Here is a 25895-nt window from a genome sequence, read left to right as displayed (position 1 = left end):
CCATATCGAGGGCATCGGAGGCTCCATTCGCACTAGTCGACATAGTGCGTTGCTAGAAGTCGTGGACCACAGTCGATGTAGGAAGATGTTCGCAGTGCAGTCCCACGAACGGTCACCAGGAATAAGACGCATTGCTGTTCCACAAGTAACCACCGAGAAAAAGACGAGTTCTGAGAGCGATCACCACCAGGAAGAAGACGTACGTGGATAAGCAGTCGCGGATCGCTCCCCAAAAACCTAATCGCCGCTCACCCCGTGCAAGGTTCTCAGGCAGATGAGGGTTCCGGAGGCACATACTTTCCCGCTACTCCATGCGCGCAGAGGTACGGGACGGGAAAGTCAGAGGGCTGCTGACATGTGGTTTCTCTCGGGAGCGGTTGCGGAAGGGAGAATGACTGACAGAGGACGTTCTGTTTTATGCCTACGACGAGGAGAAAGAGAGCCAGCAGAGGAATTTAGGAGACGGAGACACGAAGAGATGAGGAAACGGAAACGGCGCAATCACCTCGCCTCCACCATAAAGGAGAGAAAACTCCCGTAATTATGTGGATTAAGTGGCAAAAGACAGGCCACGCCCGCCCGCTCGCTCACCGCTCGCCTGCCACGCCCACGGCCTCAGCGATGGCGGCGTGCGCGCGTGACACGTCTATATACTTTTATCAGCTTCTCAATTAAAATGAAAAATTTTCAACCATATAAGCTGAGTCAACGTTCAATCAAAATCTCATATAATATTAAAACATACTACACTTAATGTTAGAGTTTTATTTGATTTATTAAATATTATACGACAAGCCTATAATATATGCAACAGCGCCTACTCCTTCCGCTCCACCTACAAATTACTAATGGCCGGCACAACCACCGGCACCGTCACGTCTCCGTCTCCGCCTCCGCTTCCCCCCTCCTCTACTCTCGCCTCCGCAACCGCCGCGGCCGATTCTTCGTGTCCTCCTCCTCGTCTCAGGTCCGACTCGTCCCCTCTCCGCCTGCCGCCGGCGGCCGCCCTTAATCTTATTAACCGTTTCGTGCGGGCAGATGTTCGATGAAATGCCTCCGCGGCGGTGATGTATTTGGCTGATGGTGCTCTGGTGTTTGTTTGTCTGCGTTGCAGATGGCGGCGCCTGCCGACGCCCCCGGTGGTTCCTCGGATGCGTTCGAGGTGATCCGCGTTCACCAGGTGTGGCCCTTGGCTTTTCTCGTTGGCTTTGGGGATCGTGTGTCTGTCATGACCCGTGGGCAGTAGCTATGCAACTCAAGTGAAGTGAATTCGGTGTTTTGGGTCCGTTTAGTTGTGTAGGAGTAGGACCCAGTGTGTCTACAATTTTGGATTTTTGAGACTAGTGAAGGGCCCAAGGGGTGGGCGGTGGGGGTGTCAAATAAATTCACCAAAATAACTTACTATTCAATTGAAATAGGTGGATTGTTTAGTATGATCATTTTCTTCTCAAAAGTCAACGTGAGGAAGAAAAACATTGATGTGCAAATGTTTTCTTTACAAAGACCAGAGTCCCATGTTACGATGTTGTGAGGCCTCATTGCCTCTTGTAGCAAATCATAGCTATTGCCAAGTCCCAACTGAACCTTGTCAATTCCTGCAGCATGTTCAATCAACTTATCATGTGAGTCAATGAGTATATCTGCAACAACTGCGGTAGGGTTGAATACTTAAATAAGTTTGCGAGTCACTTAAGCAGTGAGTCAGTTAAGCTTGTATCTGGATCTTTCTGATTTACTCAATATTCTCATAATTATAGGCAAAAGCTGCTTGTCTTTCTCCAGTTGAAGAAATACGGACCATTCTGGACCGAAGTGTCAGAGGCGTTCTTGCTACGCATTCTCAGGTACCTAGACATTGCAAATGTAACAACAAATGTTGTTAGATTTGAATGTCTTATTGGATAAACGCTTAGCTAGTCTTTTTCTTCATCTACCCTCACAAGTTCTGTAGTACTCAGTGAGCATTGTATAATGTGAAGAGACTAACCCACTGTTCATGAAGAACAATCTTGTCTATTGAAACTTTGGAAGTTATTGTTTTGTTTCGAATGCTTTGGTGACATCCAGTTTTTACTGGACCAGGTGCTAATCTAGGTATTTCTCATATTCACCAGAGCATGATTTCTACTCCCTCTGTTCCAAATTGTAAGCCATTTTGCTTTTATAAGCACATACATTTTGCTATGCACCTACATATATACACTATGTCTAGATGCATAGTGAAAGCTATACCTAGAAAAGCTAAAACGATTTACAATTTGGAACAGAGGGAGTAGTTTTGTACTTGTACATGTCACAGACTGCTTCCTTCAAGGATAAGTTTTTCTACTTGGTGAGGAACGAAGAATATTTATAAAAAAAAACTGAGTGAAGGCAAACTCATAGTTTTCTTTTAATTAAACAAACAGGGAATTTATAGTTCCAAAACTCCAATATATGTAATCTTGCAGAATTATACTAGATCTTATTCGGAGATTTCATATTATTATGCTTGCAGGATCATACTGGTTATCCATCTGGTTCAATGGTTGATTTTGCATGTGATCAGGATGGTTCCCCCATATTAGCAGTGAGTAGTTTAGCAATTCATTCAAAGGTAAGTTAATTTTTTGCTTTCATGATTCTGTATACAAAGCTATTTGTTTTACCTTTCCATGTCCATTATGCATGGATGCCTTACAATTTGGTAGCATCACTGGAAAATACACCAAAGCCCATGTGTGGGCGAACAAAGAAATATGCATAGATATGCAAATCTAGCACTGCTAGAACATTTGTTTGAATTGCATAATTGTCTAGTCTACATTCAGTAAACACAGGCAACAGTTGTAAACATATTTCTTTCACCAGTGACCCTCGTCTGTCCCATGCCAAAGCACAGGTCTAAGGACCGGCCCGTTCTCACAGGGCGACGGTGCCGCTGTGTAAGGGTGGGGTAGGGGTTCGGGGGTTTTCTGGGCCTGCGTGAGAAGGTCTTCTTCTTAATGAAATGCCTGGGGGTGGTCATACCCTCGCAGGTCCAGTTTTTTTTTTCTTCTTATGCTTTGCTACCAATTTTGCAGAATCTCTCTGGAAATCCTAAATGCTCACTTCTTGTCGCGAAAGACCCTGAGGACAGAACGGATACTGTAATCACTGTATATGGTGATGCTGTTCCTGTAATTTCCTCCCTCCTTTGCTTTCCCACTGATATATCATCATGCCTTTTCCTTGTTACATTTCAGATACATTGCTAAATCATAATGTGCATACAACAGCAAAACCTCTTAATCTTAAGCAAGTTAGTGCAGGCTAGCGGTGAAACCCAACAAGGGATAAAAGTCATAATTTGCATGTCACCTGATATTAACTGTGTTTGCTGACGCCCTTATTCTTATTTGCAGGTTTCTGACGAAGAAAAAGATTCAGTGAGAAGCGCTTACCTACGAAGGCACCCTGATGCTTTTTGGGTATACTTTAATGCCGTTACTGTTGCAACTGATTATGATGAATGATTTGCCAAATTAAGCTTGACTTTGGTGACTTCAGTTTCCTGCACATCAAACCTAAAGCTGTGCGCTATGTATCTGGCGTTGCAACTGCTCTCCTTGGCTCTGGAGGTAGGTGCCTTTTTGAATCGCCTAGAGGAAAGCTAGTCACCAAAAGGGACACTGTCATGATGCAGAAGTTTATGGTTCTGCTACTTTCACATATGTTTAGAGTAACAATGTTCTTATGGACCTCACTTATCCTCCCACTATTAGCATAAATGCATAAATAGCAACTACATATCTGAGATACTGAATTCTGTAAACCTGACAAAAAATAATTTGGTGATAGTGTTTTTGCCTAATATGCTAACCTAATGTCAAAATCCCCAGAATTCAGTGCTGTCGAGTACAAGGAAGCAAAAGTTGATCCAATATCTCAATTCTCAACTCCTATTACAGTATGTCTGGATTCTGTTTCCCTTTACTCCTTGCTCTTATATATTTATTGGGCTTTACACTAAATGTTTGAACCTTCCATTATGCATATGCCCTACAGAGCCATATGAACAAGGATCATGCCGATGATACAAACCTCATTGTGCAACACTCCACTACTGTTAAGGCAAGTTAATGATGAAGTCTATTTATGTAGCATTTGTTCCAACAATATAGCAATAAAGTATTTATTCCAATAATATTACTGCCAAACCTGATATATCTTGAAGAAATTGTGCCTAAATATTCTTTTCCTGAGGGGTGAGGGCGCTGTCTGTTTTTTATAATGTAGTCATTTCTGTAACTAAATAACTAGCATTTTTTATTCATCATATATGTGTATCTTTTGTTCTTGACACATTGTGTTGCTTGTAGTTCGGAAAGTGAAAATTGTACTCTGTTTAAGCATATGCTTGCTGTCTTGTCAATACACAGGTGCAAAGGTAGTATCATCCAGGGCTAGATCTGTGTGCAACTGTGCAATTCTTGCCCTGGGAAAACAGCCAGCCATTCATTCAAAATTGCAAACTAGTTTACAAATGAATGTAACCATTTGCTTTATAGTCTATTTGTTATGCATATCTGTTGGTATACTTGGCAACCAGAAGTGTTATTCTGCGGTTTGCTGGAATCTGCATCGAAGAACTGGGTTCATTGCTGTAGTTAGCATTGTACATAGTGTTTAGTTATCAGTATTACCAAACAATGCAGTCATGAAACTCTTGATCACGCCTGGGATAGTAGCAAAGGAGGAATTCTTCAGTGCTTTGCATAACTTCTTTTACAGTCTGTCCATTTTGTGTTGTCACACTTTTGACCAAATATTGCTTTCAAATATATTGAAACTTGAAAGATGACAAATGCATTCAGGTGGATTTTGCTTATATGCTGGATGTGGACAGCCTTGGTTTTAATGTGAAGGTAACTCTTTACAGCATATGCCTTATACTTTGCTAATTTGTCCTGGAAATGCCCTGTACCTGCTCAATGTCATACTGAGATACTGACTAATGCAATGGTAACAGTGCCATAAACTAGACAAAATAATACCTGCAAATTATATGCTATATTTTGCCTACTCAGTTCGGATCAGTAGGACTAAAAAATGGATCAGTAACCACAAGGTCAGCATTACAATATCATAACAGAATTGCAACATTTCAATGTTCTGGCCTTTATTTTGGTCTGGATAATACAATTTGTTCGACTGTGATCTTTTACCTATTTGGCTAGACAATTGCACCTTTAATTAATGAGCTCTGTTCTCATGTATTGAAAAAAGAATCCAACTCTGTTATAAATTCTAATATGCCTATTTCTGCTGCCCAGGCTGGTTATGATGGAAGTGTTCTGAAGTTGCGTATGCCCTTCCCAAGGCAGGCGCAAGACAGGAAGTGGGTCCCCCACTCTTGACTCTCTTAGCCTTCTAATCTGACACAACTCTTATTTTTCCGTGAAAAATGAACTGATTCCTATGAAATTCCTATACAATTCCTGTTAAATCCTGCGTTCCAAAGGGGCCCTTAAGCTCAGATGCTTTTTCTTCATGGTTGTCTTTCACTATGTCTTGTACACCATTTAAAATTGATGCCTCTGAATATTCCTTGACCGGTTCTCTGACATGTTCTTGTTACTGTTGTACAGGGATGTTAAGACACTGATCGTGGAAATGCTCCAAGCTGCAAGAGCCTCATCTTCAGATCCTGAATGATGTCGTTGTCGTCGTTCTGGAAGGTGATGAATCTGTCTGTGCAAATGAAAGTAAACCTAATGAATAAGAGTTCTTGGGTTTCCGTCCATCTCTGCACCAACTGAAGGTGGAGCCACAGAATTTTCATGGATTGATACACGACCTTGTATATAACAAAGGGCGCTTGAAGTACTTGTAGTTGAATGAATATAAAGCGACTTCACTATATTGTACTTACTGACATGTGCAACTCTTTCAACTGATTGTTCACCAAATGGCTGTGAACTTATTTCAAGCAAACAGCTTACAACTTTTTCAAAGCACATAGCTCACAACATTGTTTTTCACAACTCACAACAGCTTGTCCACAGCTAAACTAAATAGATTCTAAAGTTTACTTGTGTGGTCTAATGAACTAACATCTTGTTTTGGTTACCTAAACTTGGGACAACACTTTAGATAACCTATTTAGAACATTCAAGAGCTAAGATAGTCTAAACTTTAGACCCGAATTCAAACAGGCCTCATTCTTATCATTTGGAGTCACCCCTCGCAGGTTATCCAACGTGTCACTCACTTGGTGAACATCGTTCTCTGTACGTTTTTTTTTTTGAAATTCACATTCTTCACATATTTTTCTAAGCAGAATAAGCCACTTTAAGAGGAATATCTCCAGGCGTGAAGCTAGGAATGCTTGAAGAGATGTTTGGTGCATGTATTTAACTGAATAGATGCTGAAGTGTTTAAGTTTGGGCTTCCTAATTGCTTTCGATCATAATTTACATATAAACTTTGCTTGAGATAAACTTTGTCAGCCTATTTAAGTTTAGGCTTCCTAAGGGCTTCTCCTGTGGACTTTGCATCAAATCATAGGATGAGCTAGCATCCAATGAATCGATGCATGACCACTGGAGGTCTACCGGTGCATACATATTATCAGAAATCGACTCTGTCAATGCACAAATATTAAAATAATATATCAGCACAGTATACGATTGCCAACTATCTGACCGTTGTTCATTGCAAAGCTAGTGGTTCTCATTGCTTTACATAAAGCACAACTGTCATTTCGCAAAACAAAAGCAACAAGGGATACAAGCGCTCTCTCCTCTCCATTTCATAAAACGCAAGCAGCAGATACAAATGCTTCGCTCTCTCCTCTCCATCTCATAAAACACGAGGAGAGGGAGAACACTTGTACCTGTTGATTGTGTTTTGTGGAACGGAGAGGAGAGTTGCGAAACAGACAGGAGAGTTGCGAAACAGCTAGCTAGGCAATAGACTTGCAATGTTTCGCTGCTTGCTTTTGCAGTAGCAGCTACAGCAGCGGCTGGTTGTATAAGAGAGTAAATACTGTAGCAACAGCACACATTTGCAGCTTAAAACAGGTTAGCCGTTGTATTCACAGTGCTGATATATTATTTTAATATGTATGCATCCACTTATGTTTAGACCATCTCCAACAACATCATCCAAAATACAAGACTCATTTCACGTTTAGGTAGCGCTACAGACAAAAGGTTTAATACCCATTTTTTGTCTTCTCCAACAACATGACTTAAAAGAGAACCCTTTCTGCAAATGAGTCTCCAGGAAAAAGAATACTCATATTTAGGTTGTGACTCTGCTACAATAAAAAATACGTCTCGTATATAGGTACTCTGTTGGAGACCAAAACAGTACCATCCAATACCCATTTTAGATTTTAGTGTCCATGTAAGTAACATGGTGGAGACGGTGAGTTAGTTTATGAGAATGTGTATGCATTGGTAGACCTCTAATGGTCATTTATCGATTTCATTGGATGTCAGCTCATCGATTCAGGCGGTTCTGCAACACTACTTTTTTAGTAGTACTTTTTAATGATCGAACAATGTTTTTTTCTTACAACAAATTAGTATAAGCATCAGCATAAGTCAAATTTTAACGAAACTAAGGGGGTGTTTTGATCAGGTGACTAAAATTTAGAAGGTGTCATATGAGAGTGTCGCATGGGGTGTTCGGATACTAATAAAAAATTAAATTACAGAATCCATCAGTAATCTACGAGACGAATTTATTAAGCCTAATTAAGCCATCATTAGCACATATTTACTGTAGCAACACATTGTCAAATCATGGACTAATTAGGCTTAAAAGATTCGTCTCGTAAAGTAGTCGTAAACTGTGCAATTAGTTTAATAATTAATCTATATTTAATACTTTATGTATATGTCTAAACATACGATAAGACCGTAACTAAAGTTTAGGAGTTGAAACCAATACATTCTTCCAAAAAGTTATTTACTGCCCACAATTAACTGTATGTACACCCAACTGTAAAATATTGTCAGCTTTCGGGTTTTTATTTTTTTTTGCCAGCTAGGTACGCCAGCACGCCGCCTGCTATCAGTTATCACTTGATCACACACAAGACTACACGAGGCCCCAGCGTGCAGCGGTGCTTGCCTGCCCAGCCCTTCCCCGACGTCTGCGTTATTCCATCCTTCCTGTGAAAGAAAACGCAGTAGCAGAACTGCAGAGCCGGCGAGGCAAAGGCTCGCCGCTCGTGGGGAAGAGATGGAGCACAGAAGAGTGAAGGATCAGGTACGCATGAGCCCGCGATGTTTATCTACAGCAATGCCGCCGCCCGAATCTCCATATTAGATTACATCGGCCGTCGCTGCTGCGGCGGTGGTTTCTTCAAAACTGTTTGGTAGGTTTTCACTTAGTTCCTCACCACCGCCGCAACCGCAATCTCGATTTTATCTTACCCTCTCTAGTTTAGCCTCCCTAATGTCTGCGAGATTCGGGGGTTTCCATAGCAAAATGTGCTGATCGAGTTAGATGATTTCCTCTCCTTCTTAATATATATATTTGTGACTGAAATAAAACTGAAATACATCTGTGAGCAGTTTTGGTTCGTTTTTGTCTGATTTGAAGTCTCAATCTCATATTTCTCATCTAGGCACAGTTGCCTGCTTCACTCCCGTTAACTGTTTAGTCTGGTAGATGGTATGTACCCATGTAGCCATTAGCAGGTGAGTGATTATTCGATCAGTGTATATTGCTCATGGCTTACTACAAGTCGTTAACGTTATGCTGACATTAATTCTTGTAATTTACAAATTTATTTGTTAAATTTACATTTGGCTATTTAACGGCTGAGTTTGTGAGTGCAGCATTTCTATCCATCCATGCACTTGCAATCGGACCTTTTCTGATACACAAGCCATCTGATTCATCCTTTGTTTTTGTAAACATAATTTGGGAAATAATTTGTGCCTGCTATTATGTGTTAGCAGTGACCAGTATGGTTTAGACATTAAATTCAACTTAAAATTGTCCTGTACTCTTTTATCTTGCTGATGTTTGTCATTGGTCATACGTAAAGTTAAACGCTGGCAATAGTTGCTTTCCTTTTCGAGAAAAATGGGCTTACAATAATCTTGTATTTCAATAACAGAGCATGCACTGACAAGCTGTCTTTTGTCTGACCCGGCCCGTCTAAAAGGAGAGCTTTGATAGGAGATCTCTTTCTAGCAGTAAGCTCTTGATTCATCATGCAGATGTTCTTTTTCCGGATGAGCTGTATATGGGATATTCTTAGCATTAATACCTATACCATTTACAGATACAGCAACTTCGAGTCTTAGCACTGCAGGAGGGCCGAAGGGCAAGGATAGTTGGAAGCTAAAGTAAGGCTTATTTCTTGCAATATTTTTACTAAATTTCATTCTTTCTGAAAATCATTTGTTGTATCGGCAATGTGGTTTTCAGGTCCATTGTTACACTTGCATTGACATTGCTAACAAGTTCCCAGGCAATATTGATTGTATGGTCGAAAAGAGCTGGAAAGTATGAATATAGTATCACAACAGCAAATTTTTCGGTGAGCGAAATGCTTGAATTCTCTCAGTGACTATATCTTCAGGAGTTTTCAGTATTGTGGATGTGGTTATGTATTCTGTTTTCTCAATGTCTAGGTGGAAGCTTTGAAATGTCTACTGTCACTTGTAGCCTTGTACAGGACATGGAACAGTCAAGGTGTTACAGAAGATAATAGGTGATGATTTTACCATGCTTGTCGTTCTCGATAGTACATATTAGGGGTGTGTTGTCTTCTTCCACCTTCTAGACCTTTGGTTTTATTATTTTCAGGTTAACTACATCGTTTGATGAAGTTAGAGTTTACCCCATTCCTGCAATGCTTTACCTGGTGAAGAACTTATTGCAGGTATGTCCAGTTGCCCAGTCCTTCTGACGTAGGATTTTTTTTTATTTAAAAAAAGAAAAAATAAACAAAACATAACCATGTTTTCCCTGCTTCTGTGGTTGTCAGTATTATATCTTTGCATATGTGGATGCGCCAGCTTACCAGATTCTGAAGAACTTGAATATTATCAGCACTGGTGTTCTATACCGTATAATTCTCAAGAAAAAGTAAGTCTAATGAGCTTGTTCTTTTTTATCAGTTTTCTTTGCTAACAAGTGACATCCACTATGTCTTTGGGTTCGCTTTCACTTGAAATCTTTGATGCAACGCTGGATGCTAAAACTGGAAGACATGAATTATAGTTCTGTGATGAAAGAGTTGTGGTGAACTTCAATCTGTAAAATAAATTGTCATCATTAGGTTTGAATCCGTACTCTATTGAACTGTTCAACTTGAGAAACTGGCTGCTTAATGGACTATGCAAATCCTAACTCTGATATCTGAAACTGGCGCATTTGTTGAATCTAATACCTTGCTACCCTCTTAACTGGCCATCATAACAAAACCTCTTTGTTTTCCATTTCATTCCTTCCAGTTATTTTAATATTTTCTTCCCCAGTACCTGCTTTCCATTGTTAATTTAGGATGGTTGAACTAATGCAGGTTAAGTGAAATTCAGTGGGCTGCATTTATTCTTTTATGTGCTGGCTGCACTACTGCTCAGCTCAGTCCCTCGTATGCCTGTTTTCCCCCTCATTCTTTTTCTTGTTTGTTCAACGTTTTTCCCCCTCATTCTTTTCTTATCTGTCCTTTTCCAGCTCAGACCATGTTCTTCAGACCCCTATTCAAGGTTTGGTGATGGCAATTGTGAGTGAAGCAGAAAAAATAATCGATCCTGTCTTTTGGACATACTAGAGGAAGTGCTTAACAACTACCTGAATGCTCTTTTTCCCTTTTTGCAGGTGATGGCTCTTCTAAGTGGTTTTGCAGGAGTATATACAGAAGTTTGTGACTCCATACTACTACTACTACTCTTTTCATCATTTGTATTCTTGTTTTTTTTTTGAAAATACATTTGATATGAAATATCAATGGATTTCTTTAGGAATGTAATATATTCCTTTATGTTTTGAACAATCCAGGTTATCATCAAGAAACATCCTTCAAGAAATATAAATGCACAAAATTTTTGGCTGTACATATTTGGGATGCTCTTCAATTTGGTTGCAATTTGTGTCCAGGACTTCGATGCTGTTATGAACAAGTTAGTGCAGAATTTTTTTACAAGTGCTTCATTAATGTCACCTGTTACAGTTCATGATATTGACCATTCCATTTGAATCTGCCATCTGGTGCAGAGGCTTTTTTCATGGCTACTCGTTTATTACAGTTTTGATGATTCTTAACCATGCTCTGAGGTACTGACAGTTGGATCATATTAGTTGTTTTCACTATTGCCCTGTTGGTCTTAGCTGCATCCTTCTTATTTTCTTCCCAATCAAATCGAGTATTTATATTTGTTTTGCAGTGGAATTGCTGTATCAATGGTGATGAAGTATGCAGACAATATTGTCAAGGTACTAGCTACTATCTTTTCATTTACATGTGTGTGCAAACAGTGTAGGTCTGAAGCTCAGCAGCATATTTCGAGGTTAAATGAATTCCTAATTACCATCTTTTCTAATTAGTAATTACTAACTTCGGCCACCATGTTACCCCTTGTTGGCTGTTGCCCCTACTGGGACTCTTCCTTCCAATTTAGCTATTTTGCAGCCTATGTTTACACAGCCAGAGTTGTTATCATCTGGTATTTGTCATCCAGTTGTTTCCCATTTAGAGCATGCCCTTTTTGTTTTGTTTTTTGCATGCATAACAAGTATTTAACTCTTCCAGAACCTTTACTAGCTGTACATGTAGTTCCAATCTTCATCGTGAAATTACACCAAGTGGATAACCGATGCATCTGTTAGCCCATATGACCCGTGAGGCTCTCTATATATTGTCTTCTCCACTAATGAAGTATTTTGTCTTCTCTAATCTCCAAGGTTAGTAACATGGTATCAAAGCCATGGATTAGGGTTAAGATATAATAATCACATTTTTGAACCCACCGAAGGCCCTTCACGCCATCACCATCATGTATATTCTCTGTCAACATGTCTATTCTGGATTACTTGCACTATTTACATTAGGTATCACTTAAGAAAATGTCACATTTTGTGACCAAGTAGCAGCAGAACTTGTGTCACAGCATCTTTGATGGATAAACAAGGTCTTCTTTTTGTTTGAAAACTGTATTATTAAATATATAATATGATCCCTAGATGTCTACACAAACAGAGGACCACGGGTTCCCCATTGGCCATTGTAGAAGCAACACTGCGACTATAGTGCACCAGTCCAGTGTCTAGACTGATATTTGAGGCATTGCTAAGATTCACCAAAATGTCTCACCATGGATATAATGAATTGTCTATATAACTACTGAGACATCTAACAAACTTTTCATATCACCATGTGCTAACAATGTGCAGTTGCATGCACACAGGTTTACTCAACATCAGTTGCAATGCTTCTGACGGCAATAGTATCCGTCTTCTTATTTGGCTTCCACCTGTCTCTTGCGTTCTTGCTTGGATCCACGTAAGTGCTCATGGAAGCACGGTCGCAACTTGTGTTGACTAGACTACGGTTGTAGTCCATGTTAATTTAACAAGCTCTCTTATGGCTTGTTGATTTTCAGGGTCGTTTCTGTCTCTGTGTACCTGCACTCTGTTGGGAAGCTGCAGCAGCAGAAATAGAGTTTTTCTTCCTGCACGGGCAGAAGAAGAGTGTGTTTTTCTTCGAATGCCCTACAAGATCAGGCAGCTGGCGCACTGTAGAATGGTTTTCTAGTAGCACTGTGAACATCGTTGCATCATGAGGGAGAACGTGAGATGGAAGCCAGAACAAGAATGATGTGCGATCAAGTTTTCGAAGGAGTAAGAATTCGTAGCCAAACGCGAAGTGGATGGTCATGGAGGGTACTAAACTGATGGTAGCCGTTGACATCTGTTTGCTTCCTGCCTTCCTCGCATGAAGATCATCCTGCATGGGTGGATATGTGAGAATGCATCCAGTGCTCCCATACTCCCACTTCAAAATAATACTCTTCTAGATCAAAACTGCATAAATAAAAAACAACCAAAAGTATGGGTGGGTAGGGTAGATGATACATCCGCCTGCACGTGTGCTACACGGACAGATCATAGATGGCCTTTGCCGCTGCTACCGTGTCTCGGACGAACTCGGCAGACGGCAAGAAGTCAACAACAATAATTCTTCTAGTCTCGGACGAAAACCCATGTTCAGACCTTATCCCAGCATGAAACCATGTCGAAACCATATCTCCCTCGACATGTTGTACGGACTCGGGACTCCACGTACAAAACCTCACTATAAAACTGGAATCCCGTTCGTCTAATCTCCTCATCATCATACGACAAACATCAACACGAACAGAGTTTCGTCGCAAAAACACAACACCTCCAATGGAGACCAGCTGGATCCTCCTCGCGGGCGCCCTCCTGCTCTCGCTCCTCGTCCTCCGCCGGCGCCACACCAAGAACCGCCGCCTGCCGCCGGGTCCCCCGGCCGTGCCGCTGTTCGGCAACCTGCTGTGGCTGAGGAACTCCGCGGCGGACGTGGAGCCCCTGCTGCTGAAGCTCTTCAAGCGGTACGGCCCCGTCGTCACGCTTCGGATGGGCTCCCGGCTCGCCATCTTCGTGGCCGACCGCCGCCTCGCGCACGCCGCGCTCGTGGGCGCCGGCGCTGTCACGATGGCGAACCGCCCGCAGGCCGCCACGAGCTCGCTCCTGGGCGTCAGCGACAACATCATCACCCGCGCCGACTACGGGCCCGTGTGGCGCCTCCTGCGCCGCAACCTCGTCGCCGAGACGCTGCACCCGTCGCGCGTCAGGCTGTTCGCGCCCGCGCGCGCCTGGGTGCGTGGCGTCCTCATGGACAAGCTGCGGGCGGGCGGGGACGACGAGCCGTGCGACGTCATGGAGGCGTTCCGGTACACCATGTTCTGCCTCCTGGTGCTCATGTGCTTCGGCGAGCGGCTGGACGAGCCCGCGGTGCGCGCCATCGAGGACGCCGAGCGCACGTGGCTGCTCTACATCTCCCAGCAGATGAGCGTCTTCTTCTTCTTCCCGTCCGTCACCAGGCACGTTTTCCGCGGCCGCCTGCAGACCGCGCGCGCCCTGCGCCGGCGCCAGGCGGAGCTCTTCGTGCCGCTCATCAACGCTCGGCGCGAGTACAAGCGGCAGGCCAAGGCCGGCCAGGCACCGGCGAGGGAGACCACGTTCCAGCACTCGTACGTGGATACCCTGCTCGACATCACGCTCCCCGCGGAGGAGGGCCACCGCGCGCTCACCGACGACGAGATCGTCGCGCTCTGCTCCGAGTTCCTCACCGCCGGCACCGACACCACCTCCACGGGCCTGCAGTGGATCATGGCCGAGCTTGTGAAGAACCCGGCCGTCCAAGACCGGCTGCACGCGGAGATCAAGGCCACGTGCGGCAACGACGCCGAGGCGGTCTCGGAGGAGGCCGTCCACGGGATGCCGTACCTTAAGGCGGTGATCCTGGAGGGCCTGCGCAAGCACCCGCCGGGCCACTTCGTGCTTCCGCACAAGGCCGCCGAGGACATGGACGTCGGCGGGTACCTGATCCCCAAGGGCGCGACGGTGAACTTCATGGTGGCCGAGATGGGCCGCGACGAGCAGGAGTGGGAGAGGCCGATGGAGTTCGTCCCGGAGCGGTTCCTGGAGGGCGGCGACGGCGTGGGCGTGGACATGACGGGCACCAAGGGGATCAGGATGATGCCGTTCGGCGTGGGGCGGAGGATCTGCGCCGGGCTGTCCATCGCCATGCTGCACCTCGAGTTCTTCGTGGCCAACATGGTGAGGGAGTTCGAGTGGAAGGAGGCGCCCGGCCATGAGGTGGAGTTCGGGGAGAAGAGCGAGTTCACCACCGTCATGAAGAACCCGCTGCGCCCGCGACTAGTGCCAAGGAGGAGTTGATCTATCGGACACAAAGCTTTGGAGAGTTTTTTCAGTAGTGGACTTTTTGGACAGATTAATAATAAAGAAGTAGTAGTTGTTTGAATAATTTGCATGTATATATGTGTCATTAGGAGATCATTCAAGCGATCATTAGGAGTGTGCAATGGACGTCCATGAATGCGGTCTATGAGGTCTATGAGGTCCACAGAATGAATTTTGTGGATCTATGCTAAATGCCTTATTCAAAACGTTGGGATTGAATAGAGGAATTATCCGATAGTGTCCATTATAATTGTATTTTTTTTTGCATAATAACTTACTATATTCATATGCATATGTTTGAACTTATATTTCTCATTATGTGGCTATCCATTTAGCGTTGAACACGCACACGTCCAAATGGATATTATTTTCTATCTCCCAAATCAAATAGATATCCGAATTTGAATCTAAATTCAAACTATCTAAAAAACTATACCTATTTTACATCTGCATTTGATAATGTCTTAATCCATGTTCATATTCAAATATGGTAAATGTCGCTATCCAAAATATTCGATTGTATTCGGTCTATTTCTACAACTGTCCTTTACTATTAAATATGCGGAACGTCTGGCGCCTGGGCATCCGGACAGGACGTCGCAACCGGATGCAGCTCCATGCTCCGTCCTGTCTGCTCAGACTCGTGGCAGATCCGCCCCGCCCCGCCCCACTCCGTTTCACGCGCCGCCCTGCCCGCTCTGTTGCACGCGCGTGCGGGACCTGTGGAACCGTCTCGCCGCTCCTTTCCACGCGCGCACGTAGTTTCGCTCGCTCTGTTTTGCACGCGCACGCGGGAATTTGAAAAGCAGATGTACTTTTGCAACCTCCAGAACTAGTTTTACAACATACAGAGGAAAACAATTACAATATATGTTTGAAAACAAATAAAACATTTGGAACATATGTATGAAGCCATTGTAACACATGGAACATCATGATCTATTTTGCAACATCCAAATAAAACAGTGAAAGCTCTAGTTTGGTTTTGATAAATTGATGAAACCCTAAGTGCTAACCTAGTTTATTAAAGTGATCATGAGATAGGTAGCACTACTCCAAGTAGTGAAGCAAATGAAGATCATGACATGATGATGGTGTTGACATGGTGATGATCAAGTGCTTGGACTTGAAAAAGAAGTAAACGAAATGCAAAAGGCTCAAGGCAAAGGTATAAATGGTAGGAGCTTTTTCGTTTCGATGATCAAGACACTTAGTGAGTGTGATCATACTTATGTTCGATAGCCGTACTATTAAGAGAGGTGAAACTCGTATCGAAATACGGTTATCAAAGTGCCACTAGATGCTCTAACTCATTGCATATGCATTTAGAATCTAGTGGAGTGCTAACACCCTTGAAATCATTTTGTGAAAATATGCTAACACATGTGCACAAGGTGATACACTTGGTGGTTGGCACATTTGAGCAAGGGTTAGAAACTTCACTGGAGGAGTGTCCGCCCGTAGCGTGCGAACAGTCGACGGTGCCACCGGCGCCCTGTACAGAAAAGACAGGGTTTCACAGAGTGCACCAGACACTGGCTTCAACTGGACCGGTGCGTCCGGTCAGTGGAAGCGGTGAAGACACTGGCGTTGGTCTTCGACCGGACGCTGGGTCACTTTGTGATCGGACACTGACGGGGTGCGTCCGGTCCTGCTGACGTGGCAGCACACAGAGAAGAGGGTGACTGACCGGACATTGGGTGAGTCTGATCGGGCGTTACCGGATGCGTCCGGTCGCGAGTGGAACTGTCGGTGTTTCGGACCGGGGGGTCCTCAACCAACCAGTGAATTTGAGCTGCGTGCTCCCGATTCCGGATGGTGATGCAAAGAGACACAAGGTTTATACTGGTTCAGGCAATCGATGCCCTACGTCCAGTCTGAGAGATCGATCTTGTATTCCTTACACCGAAGTGCTTGTAGTAGGGGGTTACAAGCTGAGGGAGAGAGGGAGCTAGTCCCAGGTCTCGGCAGGGTGTCGTGAGGGCCGTCTGAGACGTTGCTCTCAGGCGGCTGGGATGTGTGTGTGTGTTTGTGTTACCAGGTGTTTTCCTTTGTCCCCCCTAAAAAGGCCCAAGTCCTCTCCTTTTATAGCCTGAAGGGAGGACAAGGACGGTACATGAGCTAACTATACGGTGTCGTGTGAACAGAGGCGGCATGTCCGGGCCCTGTAGCCTGTTCCTGTGGCGGCATGGTCATCGGAGTGGTCCGTCCTTGGAGCACTGGGGCGGCGTGGTCGTCCCACCAATCCTGTGCGTCGTGGGAGCCCCAGGACTGCCTCGGAGTGGGTGCGGTGGTGAACGTGCAAGCCACTGTGGACAGACTGTGCGCGAGGCCGAGACTTGGTTGGTGCCGAGGCTGCATCGCAGTGGAGGGGTCTCGGCAGGCACGAACCTCAAGATAGCCGAGACCTTGGTGTACAGTGCCGAGGCCTCGAGTGGGTGGCTGATCGTGGGCACAGTGTTAGGACACAGTGGCTGGTAATCCCTGCCGTACCCTGTCCCAGCCGGTATGGCGCTGATCGTGGACACAGCGTTAGGACACAGTGGCCGGTAATCCCCGCCGTGCCCTATCCCGGCCGGTATGGCGCTGATGCGACCTCGGGTCCCATCGGCCATTCTGTGGCATTGAGCCATCGTCCGGCTGAGATTGCGGGAGTGGTTGGAGCATTAATGAGACATGACACGCTGTCTGGAGGGTCGGTCGAGGCGGGGGGCGACGGGCTGCGAACGAGCCAGGCTCGAGCGACACGGAGAATGAGGCCTCGCGCGAGATGGAGATCGGATTCCTTGCCGAGGCATGCCGCGAGAGGCCTCGCGCGATACGGAGAATGCACCCCCTACCGAGGCCTTCCATGGCGAGCCTCGCGCGAGGCGGAATTCGCGTCAGGGTGCCGAGACCTCCTGCGCGAGGCTCGAGGCAAGGCAGAGGGCCTGGTGGGCTCGGTCGTTGCGGGTGAGGGGTCCACGGCTTACCTTCTAGCTTTATTTTTTGATGGGACTTTAGCGACCCTTTTGATGCTCGCTCGGGGTACCCCGTTCCAAGGTACCCGACAGTAGCCCCCAAGCCTCAGGGGGAGTGTGTGCGCTCTCCCTGAGGGTTTGCCTAGGCTTGGTTCGTACCCGCTCCCATAGGAATTGGGTTTTGTACCTTGAGGTTCCGGTGGGTGCGCACGAGCGCACCTGCCGGGTGTAGCCCCCGAGGCCCTAGAGGAGTGGAGTCACTCGTCCAGGGGCTTTTTATTTTTGTGTTTGAACGAGTAGTTCTTATTGCATTTGCCGAGCCCCTAAGCGCAAGTTTGGGTTGCGGGGGTCTCGGCGAGGCTGCAGGAAGAGCCCTCTAGCCTCCGCACGGAGCGAGAGGTTCGTCAGGGGTCCTCCTGACTTTGGGTACGACCCTCACGCTTCCTTTCGCTCGGAAGGAGGGGTGGAATGTGCCAGGCTACCCTCGATGGGCATGAGCGTGGACACTTCCGGTGAGCTGTTATCGGGTGAGTCCGAGTGGAGGCCCGTACCCCGTTCGCTAGGGGATGGCTAGCGGTCTGGAGACGCACTCCAAGAGTACCAGAGGGTTTCTCTAGTGGGTGCCGAGGCCGTTCGCTGGGCCTCGATGGCTCAGTGCCTCCCTACGGTGGGATCTCATTCGGATACTTTCCTGCCGGTCTCAGACACGGCTTAGGATGCCCCGAGCGACCGTTCGCTCGGGCCTGGGCCATTCGTAGGCTCGCCCCAAAGTCGTCCCTAACTCTGTTGCCCTAGGGCGGCTGTCGAAACCTCTTGGAGGCCCAGCCTTCGAACCCCTGGACCGTAACGAGCTCGGTGCCCTTTATTGTGTTTTGTAATGAAACCTCTAGCGTGGGCTTGGACCGTTTGTCTTGGTCTTCGGGTGCAAGAGGAGCCCCCGAGCCTCCGCCTGGAGCAAGAGGGCGGTCGGGGGTCCCTTGACTTTTTCATCCGACCCTCACATGTCCTTTTTGTTCGGACGGAGGGTTTGTTTGCCGAGCCCATTCTGGTCTCGGCAAGGTTGCAGGAAGAGCCCCTAGCCTCTGCGCGGAGCGAGAGGGCCGTCAGGAGTTCCCCTGACTTTTTATACGCCCCTCACGCGTGAGGGTTTGTTTGCCGAGGCCCCCTTTTGGGCGCGAGCCCGAGTTGTGGGGTCTCAGCGTATTTGTAGGAAGAGCCCCCTAGCCTCTGCACAGGGTGAGAGGGCCGTCAGGAGCTCCCCTGTCTTTTTGCACGACCCTCACGCTTCCTTTTTGCTCAGAAGGAGGGTTTGTTTTGCCGAGCCCCTTTGAGTGCGAGCTGGGGTCGCTGGGTCTCGGCAAGGTTGCAGGAAGAGCCCCCTAGCATCTGCATAAAACGAGAAGGCCGTCGGGGGTTCCCCTGACTTTTTGTGCGACCCTCACACTTCCTTTTCGCTTGGAAGGAGGGGTGGAATGTGCCTCGCTACCCTCGGTGGGCACGAGCGGTGGCACTTCCGGTGAGCTGTTATCGGGTAGTCCGAGTGGAGGCCCGAACCCCGTTCGCTAGGAGACGGCTAGCGGTCTAGAGACACACTCCAAGAGTACCAGAGGATGTCTCTAGTGGGTGTCGAGGCCGTTCGCTGGGCCTTGGTGGCTCAGTGCCTCCCTACGGTGGGATCCCATTCGGAGACTTTCCTCCGGTCTCGGACACAACTTTGGGCGTCCCAAGCGTTTCGCTTGCTTGGGCCTCGGCCCTGTATGGGCTCGCCCGCGGTTGTCCCTGACTCTGTTATCCTAGGGCGGCTGTCGAAACCCTTTGGGGCCCAGCCTTCGAACCCCTGGATCGTAATAGGTTCAGAGCCCGGTTCCTTCATACGAAAGGAATAGGCTACAGGGAATATCTTCCCTATTGGCTCGGCACGGGCGGCGCGCCTTTTGAGGCAGTTTCATGGGGAGTCGAAACGACGCCTGCTGCCGTAGTGGCCGAGCGTGACGTGGTGGATGGGATGAAACTGTCCTCGCATTTAATGCGGGAGACGTGGGCGCGTGGGCCAGCGAAATCGGCTCGTGGTTAACCGCGCCGGATCAGGGGGAAAACCTCCCCGATTTCGTCGCCTGTTCGTTTCGCCTCCTCCCTGCATAAATACCCGAAGAGTCTCGCCCCTCCTCGTATTACATTACCTGCATTAGCACCGCCTCCGTCGAGCCGTCGCTAGAGCAGTGGGTGCCGGGAAGAAGAGGAGAGAAGAGCGAGCCTAGGGAGAAAGCGAGAAAAAAGCGAGAGCGTGGGAGAGAGAGAAAAAACTCACCGCCGCACCCGATTCCTCCATCGCACCCATGGCCGACGACATCATCGTTGTCGAGGCAGACCCCTAGGACCCGTCGGATGTCACCGAGGAGACGCTTCAGTCGCTTGTCGATGATGGACTCCTTCGCCCGGTGACAGACCCCGCCAGGCTAGAGTGGATTGCTCCATACGGCGAGCCGGAGCCAAGGCCTCACGACGGCTACGTCATGAGCTTTGTCTCCTTCCACGAGCGCGGCCTCGGCGTCTCGGTGGACCGGTTCATGCGGGCGCTCCCGCACTACTACGGCGTGGAGCTCCACAACTTCAATCCCAACTCCATCGCTCAGGCGGCTATCTTTGTTGCCATCTGCGAGGGGTATTTGGGGATTGCTCCCCATTGGGAGTTGTGGCTCCACCTATTTCGGGCGGGGCACACTACCAAGCCGATGGGTATGTCGGGTAAGAGGAAGGCGACGAGGGCCGGCGGCTGCACTCTCCAGGTGCGCCAGGACCGCCAGCACCTCTACATCCCGGCCCAGCTCGTGTCCTCCAACCGACAATGGTACACGAGCTGGTTCTACCTTCGTAACGATGACGGAGGACTTCCCCCTTACACTAGGCGGATTATGGGGAGCTGCCCGGAGAGATGGAAGTGGGGCGTCCCGAAGGACGACCAACCCAAGCTGGAGCCGCTCCTGGAGGGGCTAGCGAGGCTGCGGGGCCATGGCCTCACCGTGGCTGTGGTCGTGGCCGCCTTCCACCACCGGAGGGTGCTGCCGCTGATGGCTCAGCGGTGGCGGCTGTTTGAGATGAAGCCGGGTGAACCCATGGAGGGCATCCGGATGTCCTCCTCCGCCCTTTCCGACGAGGAAATCCTTCGTCGGGTGGGGGAGACGATAGAGGCGAAGCTGAAGGGCGGCAACTTGACCCCCTTCGTGATGCAACTGTCGCGGGGGTTCCTTTCACTGGTAAGTCATGTGCTACTGTAGCCTCTGAACCTCCTTAGTCTCCCCTTACTCCTTGTTCCCTTATGCGCGTTTGTCGTTCCTTCAGTGGATGAGGGACGTGCGCTCCTCTCCGCCGCCCGTTCCCGAGGACGCGAGGTGGCGGGCGATCAACCGGGCGCACGCCGACGTGCAGAAGACACGGAAGGACGCCAAGGCGGCGAAGCGCACGAGGCAAATCCTCACACGCGAAGGGTTAGATTAGCGCCGTTGTCAATAAAGGAAAGATGGCCTCCCGTTGGAGGAATCCCTGTCGACGTCGCTGTCGACGGAGGCCTCGGACGGGGATGACGGGGGCGAGGCGGGGCAAGGTCCCCTGGACCACCTTCCTGACATAGTAGAGGTGGTGCCTGGGGCGTTGGCCAGCAGCCCGGCACTCCCGGGAGGAGGAGGAGAAGCGGACCCAGGGCCGGCGGTTGCCCGCTCTGGGGCCGAGGCCGACACGCCCGAGGCCCGGGCGTTGGGCAAACGAGCCGTTAGCCCGGTGCGCTCGGCGGCCGTGGTGGAGCGAGTGGCGGTGGAGACGACGCCGCCGCCCCCACAGAGGACCGAAGGGGCGTCGGGGTCCATTGAGGACCGACCGGCGCCGATGGATACGGAGGCGACGCTTCTGCCACCGCCTCCGCCGTTACGGACGAGGTTCACCGTGGCGAAACGGTTGCCGCCCCGTTCAAGGTTAGTGTATTTTTGGCGGGGTCATAGTGCATTCCGTTCGCCTTTTTGGTCTCGTGCTGACCCTGTAGGTTATTTTTCCTTAGTCGGAAGCGGCCTGCGGACGAGCTCCCCTTGGCGCCCCTTAAGGCGCTAAAGGCGAGCCCCGGCTCCTCCGCCCACTAGGTGGCGGAGGCACAAGCTGCTATCCAACGCGGCGCGGCGTCGGCAAGGGTCGACCCAAGGGGGCCGGCCGCCCAAGGAGGGGTTGCCGAGGTGGCCCCTACACAGACGAGGGAGGGAGCGCTTCCGACTCGTGGGAGCGAGGCTCACGAGTCGGATGGGGCCGGCATGCCCTTGGTTGCCGAGGCCGCCGAGGTCTCTGAGGCTGAGGCGACGGAAGCCATGACGCCCATGACCACCGAGACCGCAGTGGCCGCGGTCGGTGTCTCTGTCTCTGCCGAGGCCACGATGGCGGAGACCGAAGCCCCCGAGACCGTCGAGGCCATAATTGCAGAGGCCGGAGCCCCCGAGATCACCAAGGCCGTCGTGATGGCGGCGAGGCCGTCTGTCCAGGAGGTGGAGATGCAGGCAGCGAAGGCCTCGGTGGCGCCCTTGGTTCAGGGCCCACCGTTGCTGCAGGAGAGCACCCGGGAGGCGGAGGTCTATCCAATCTCCTCCGATGATACTTCTCGGGCGCGGGAGGTGGTCGACGCCGAGGATGCCGGTGCTGTGGAATAGCCGGCGCTGTTCTTGGATGGGGGAAGCTCGGCCCTCGTGCGGGCGCGGCCCGAGCCTCGCGGGTGGGATCACCCGCGAGTACTGTGGCGGAGCCAGGACGACCCTGAGGGGGAGCCTCTGTTCGTCCTCGAGGACACAGCCGAAGGCGGGCGCTGGGGCACCTTCGAGCAATACCGCCAGCTAGCGGAGCGGTCGCTATGGACGACCCTGTCCGTGGTGGCCGATGAACTGCCTGGAGTTGCCCAGGTTCGTGTTTTCCTTTCTCGCACGACGTTGTCCTTTTCTGGTTTCGTTGCAACCAATGACCCTCGTTCTGCTTCCCCAGGAGCTCGAGACCCGGTCGTTTGGGAAGTCGGTCTTTCTCCGGCGGGAGAGGGGCCTCTGGGACCAGCTTCAGCGGCAGAAGGACCTTCTTGCCAGCGCCAATGAGCTCCTGTCGGCGTGGAGCGCGGAGGTAGAGGACCTCCGCCTTTGTTGTGTCGACGCGAAGGTCGAGGCGGCCATGGCCCAGACGCAACTCGCCCCTCTGGCGGCGTGGGTTAAGGAGTTGGAGGAGGAGCTCACCCACGCGGTCAACGACCGGGATGCCTTCAGGGGCCAAGCCATTGAAGCTACGGCCTCGGCCGTGGCTCACGTGGGGCAGCTGGGGGTGGAGCAGAGGGCGCACCAGCTGACGAAAGGTGCCTTGGACGAGGCCCTTGCTGCAGCTGAGGCCTCGCGGACCGAGGCTGTAATTTGGAGGGGGACGGTCGAGGGTGAGTTTTAGTCCCCTCATTTTGTTTTCTTTTTCTTATGTTCACTCCCTAACTCCCTTGCGTGACGCAGAGCTTGGGAGTGAGGCTTCCAGGGCGGCCGAGGCTTCTTGGGTCGAGGCCCAGCGCTTGAAGGAGGAGGCCGAGGCTTCCCGGGCCGAGGCTCTGCGCTGGAAGGAGAAGACCGAGGCTTGTCAGGTCGAGACCCGACGCTGGGAGCAGAAGGCCAAGGGTGAGTTCCGTGGGCTTCCATCCCTAACTTAGGTTGTTTTTTCCCTCGCTCAGCCTCATTCCATTTTCCTCGGTGCAGAGTCGGAGGCAGAGATCACTCGGGCCGCCGAGGCTTCTAGTGCGGTGCAGACGGTGCTCGAGGCCGAGATCAGGGAGCACAAGGCACTGAAACATGCTGCCCTTTCCGCCTGTGAGGCCTTAGAGGTCGAGGGGGTTCAGTCAGGCAGCTCCCTAGGGAGCCGTTTGACCGCGCTGAGCAACCAGGTGCGCGAGTGACTCCGAGGAGCGCTGCACACTGGTGTCAAGCGTGTGTTGGCCGTCATCTCTTCTTACTACGTCGGCGCCGACATCCCTGCCATCAGCGATGGGTATGTCCTGCTTGATGATGACGAGGAGGCGGACGCGGTGGTCACGAAGCTGATGGAGGCGGCGGAAGGCCCTGGCACGGCGCTGGCGACGCTCTTCGAAGAGGAGGTGGTTCCTCCCTTACCATCTGCCGGTGCTGAAGACCCTGAGCCTTGATCTGTGCCCCGGAGGCTATGTAAAAGTAAAGTAGGGGTTATTTTTTGCATCGTAACGCTTGTGGCCGTTGAGGCCTTTATTTCTGAAGTATTTGTGTTTCTTAGTTGTTTTTCTTATGTTTCGGAGCCTCTGCCCTCTGTTGCCCCTGATCGGATTTCGTTTGCAAAGCACCCCATTGGGGCCTAAGCCGTCCCTCGAGCGAGAGGTAGTGAGGGAGTGCCGTAGCTCGGAGGCGTAGGCCGTCTCGCGACTCTACCGGCCTCTTGCTTAGGAAACAGACCTTGGTCCGAGGAGTTTTTACAACTGATTCATCAGAGCCTGCTAGAGTCTTGGTGTAGGAATTTTTGCGAAAAACAACTGAAGAACGGTACGTGGGACCTAGGGGGGAGTCCCCTATCTAGCCCCCGAGGGAGGCTTGGTTCTGCCGAGGCAGAGCCGAGTCTCCCTTGTCGTGTTATTGTACTGCCGAGACCTACGATGGGCTCGGGGGGTTTCTCGAAAAATTAGACCAACTAAAGAATGCTTTTTAATTGTATTTCGAGAAACGATATATACAATGCTTGGAAATTTAGGGATAAAAGCGACGTAGCTGTTCTATGTTCCAAGCGTTGGTGAAGACTTCACCCTTCTCGTTGGCCTGCTTGTAGGTCCTGGGCTTCAGTACTTGGGCGATGATGTACGGTCCTTCCCATGGCGGGGTCAGCTTGTGGCGACCCTTGTTGCTCTGTGCTAACCTCAACACCAGGTCACCTACCTTCAAGTCTCGGCCTCAGATGCGTCGGGCCTGATAGCGCCATAGGCTCTGCTAGTATTTGGCCGAGTGTAGTAGCGCGATGTCTCGGGCTTCCTCCAGTTGATCAAGGGCGTCCTCTCGGGTGGTGCAGTTACTTTGTTCGTTGTAGGCTTGTAGCCTTGGGGAACCATATTCCAAGTCGGTGGGCAGGATGGCCTCGGCCCCATAGACCAGGAAGAAAGGCGTGAACCCCGTGGCTCGGCTTGGAGTGTTCCTTAGGCTCCAGATGACCGACGGGAGTTCGGCGAGCCATTTCTTGCCAAACTTTTTCAACCGATTATGAATCCTTGGCTTGAGGCCTTGTAGGATCATGCTGTTGGCACACTCTACTTGGCCGTTGGTCCTTGGGTGTCCTACGGCCGACCAGGCCACATGGATGTGGTGGTCGTCGCAAAACATCAGGAACTTTTTGCCGGTGAACTACGTCCCGTTGTCGGTGATGATGGTGTTGGGGACCCCAAACCTATGGATAATGCCAGTGAAGAACAGCACCGCCTGCTCGGATTTGATTCGATTGATCGGACGAGCCTCGATCCATTTGGAGAACTTATCGATTGATACCAGTAGGTGGGTGTAGCCCCCGGGGGCCTTTTGCAGAGGCCCGACCATGTCAAGCCCCCATACGGTGAACGGCCATGTGATGGGAATGGTTTGCAGGGCCATGGCCGGGAGATGTGTCTGCCGAGCATAGTACTAGCATCCTTCGCAGGAGCGTACTAGCTTGGTAGCGTCAGCGACCGCCGTCGGCCAGTAGAACCCTTAGCGGAAAGCGTTCCCTATAAGCGTCCGAGGCGCCACATGGTGCCCGCAGGCGCCTACGTGTAAGTCCCAAAGTAGGGCTCGGCCCGCCTCGGTACTGATACATCGTTGGAGGACACATGAGGGACATCGCCTATACAATTCGTCATTGTAGAGGATGTAAGCCTTGGCTCGGCGCGCGAGCCGTCAGGCTTCGGTCCTGTCGCTAGGAAGTTCCCCCCGATCGATCCAATCAAGGAACGGGATTCACCAATCC

At 49.6% G+C, this 25895-nt stretch overlaps 4 protein-coding genes across 4 annotated transcripts; all 4 read left to right on the top strand.

The window, feature by feature from the left end:
* The first annotated feature begins 838 nt into the window (after window positions 1–838).
* LOC136547015 (glutamyl-tRNA reductase-binding protein, chloroplastic-like) lies at window positions 839–5962 on the top strand. The gene is made up of 12 exons (XM_066538982.1): window positions 839–967; window positions 1115–1180; window positions 1758–1844; window positions 2498–2596; window positions 3063–3158; window positions 3384–3449; window positions 3509–3599; window positions 3861–3928; window positions 4027–4092; window positions 4836–4886; window positions 5295–5359; window positions 5610–5962. The coding sequence occupies exons 2-12, from the start codon at window positions 1115–1117 to the stop codon at window positions 5674–5676; spliced, it is 822 nt and encodes a 273-aa protein (XP_066395079.1). The 5' UTR covers window positions 839–967; the 3' UTR covers window positions 5677–5962.
* Window positions 5963–8214: 2252 nt separating this feature from the next.
* LOC136544469 (CMP-sialic acid transporter 2) lies at window positions 8215–13000 on the top strand. The gene is made up of 15 exons (XM_066536624.1): window positions 8215–8241; window positions 9149–9179; window positions 9269–9332; window positions 9415–9526; window positions 9621–9700; window positions 9796–9871; window positions 9977–10077; window positions 10514–10585; window positions 10669–10717; window positions 10813–10854; window positions 10993–11114; window positions 11209–11268; window positions 11379–11427; window positions 12399–12493; window positions 12594–13000. Exons 1-15 carry the CDS (start codon window positions 8215–8217, stop codon window positions 12649–12651), a joined length of 1038 nt encoding a protein of 345 aa, XP_066392721.1. The 3' UTR covers window positions 12652–13000.
* Window positions 13001–13365: 365 nt separating this feature from the next.
* On the top strand, window positions 13366–14992 carry LOC136547014 (cytochrome P450 89A2-like). Its single transcript, XM_066538981.1, has one exon. The coding sequence runs from the start codon at window positions 13381–13383 to the stop codon at window positions 14914–14916; it is 1536 nt and encodes a 511-aa protein (XP_066395078.1). The 5' UTR covers window positions 13366–13380; the 3' UTR covers window positions 14917–14992.
* A 7891-nt stretch (window positions 14993–22883) lies between these two features.
* On the top strand, window positions 22884–23841 carry LOC136544467 (uncharacterized). Its single transcript, XM_066536623.1, has 3 exons — window positions 22884–23337; window positions 23408–23566; window positions 23645–23841. Exons 1-3 carry the CDS (start codon window positions 22884–22886, stop codon window positions 23839–23841), a joined length of 810 nt encoding a protein of 269 aa, XP_066392720.1.
* Window positions 23842–25895: the final 2054 nt, after the last annotated feature.

The sequence above is a fragment of the Miscanthus floridulus genome, chromosome 3 (assembly GCF_019320115.1).
Source record: "Miscanthus floridulus cultivar M001 chromosome 3, ASM1932011v1, whole genome shotgun sequence".
Classification (NCBI taxonomy): Eukaryota; Viridiplantae; Streptophyta; class Magnoliopsida; order Poales; family Poaceae; genus Miscanthus; species Miscanthus floridulus.
Note: the sequence above shows the minus strand (reverse complement) of the source record. Positions and strands in the feature narration are given on the sequence as shown.

Excerpts from the sequence above, each read along its gene's own strand:
- LOC136547015 (XM_066538982.1), top strand. The coding sequence starts at position 1,115 with ATGGCGGCGCCTGCCGACGCCCCCGGTGGTTCCTCGGATGCGTTCGAG. Across the intron at positions 1,845-2,497 it reads TTCTTGCTACGCATTCTCAG|GATCATACTGGTTATCCATC; the intron begins GTACCTAGACAT and ends TTATGCTTGCAG. Across the intron at positions 5,360-5,609 it reads AGGCAGGCGCAAGACAGGAA|GGATGTTAAGACACTGATCG; the intron begins GTGGGTCCCCCA and ends ACTGTTGTACAG.
- LOC136544469 (XM_066536624.1), top strand. The coding sequence starts at position 8,215 with ATGGAGCACAGAAGAGTGAAGGATCAG. Across the intron at positions 9,527-9,620 it reads TCACAACAGCAAATTTTTCG|GTGGAAGCTTTGAAATGTCT; the intron begins GTGAGCGAAATG and ends CTCAATGTCTAG. Across the intron at positions 11,428-12,398 it reads ATGCAGACAATATTGTCAAG|GTTTACTCAACATCAGTTGC; the intron begins GTACTAGCTACT and ends GCATGCACACAG.
- LOC136547014 (XM_066538981.1), top strand. The coding sequence starts at position 13,381 with ATGGAGACCAGCTGGATCCTCCTCGCGGGCGCCCTCCTGCTCTCGCTC.
- LOC136544467 (XM_066536623.1), top strand. The coding sequence starts at position 22,884 with ATGACCCTCGTTCTGCTTCCCCAGGAGCTCGAGACCCGGTCGTTTGGG. Across the intron at positions 23,338-23,407 it reads TTGGAGGGGGACGGTCGAGG|AGCTTGGGAGTGAGGCTTCC; the intron begins GTGAGTTTTAGT and ends TGCGTGACGCAG. Across the intron at positions 23,567-23,644 it reads CTGGGAGCAGAAGGCCAAGG|AGTCGGAGGCAGAGATCACT; the intron begins GTGAGTTCCGTG and ends TCCTCGGTGCAG.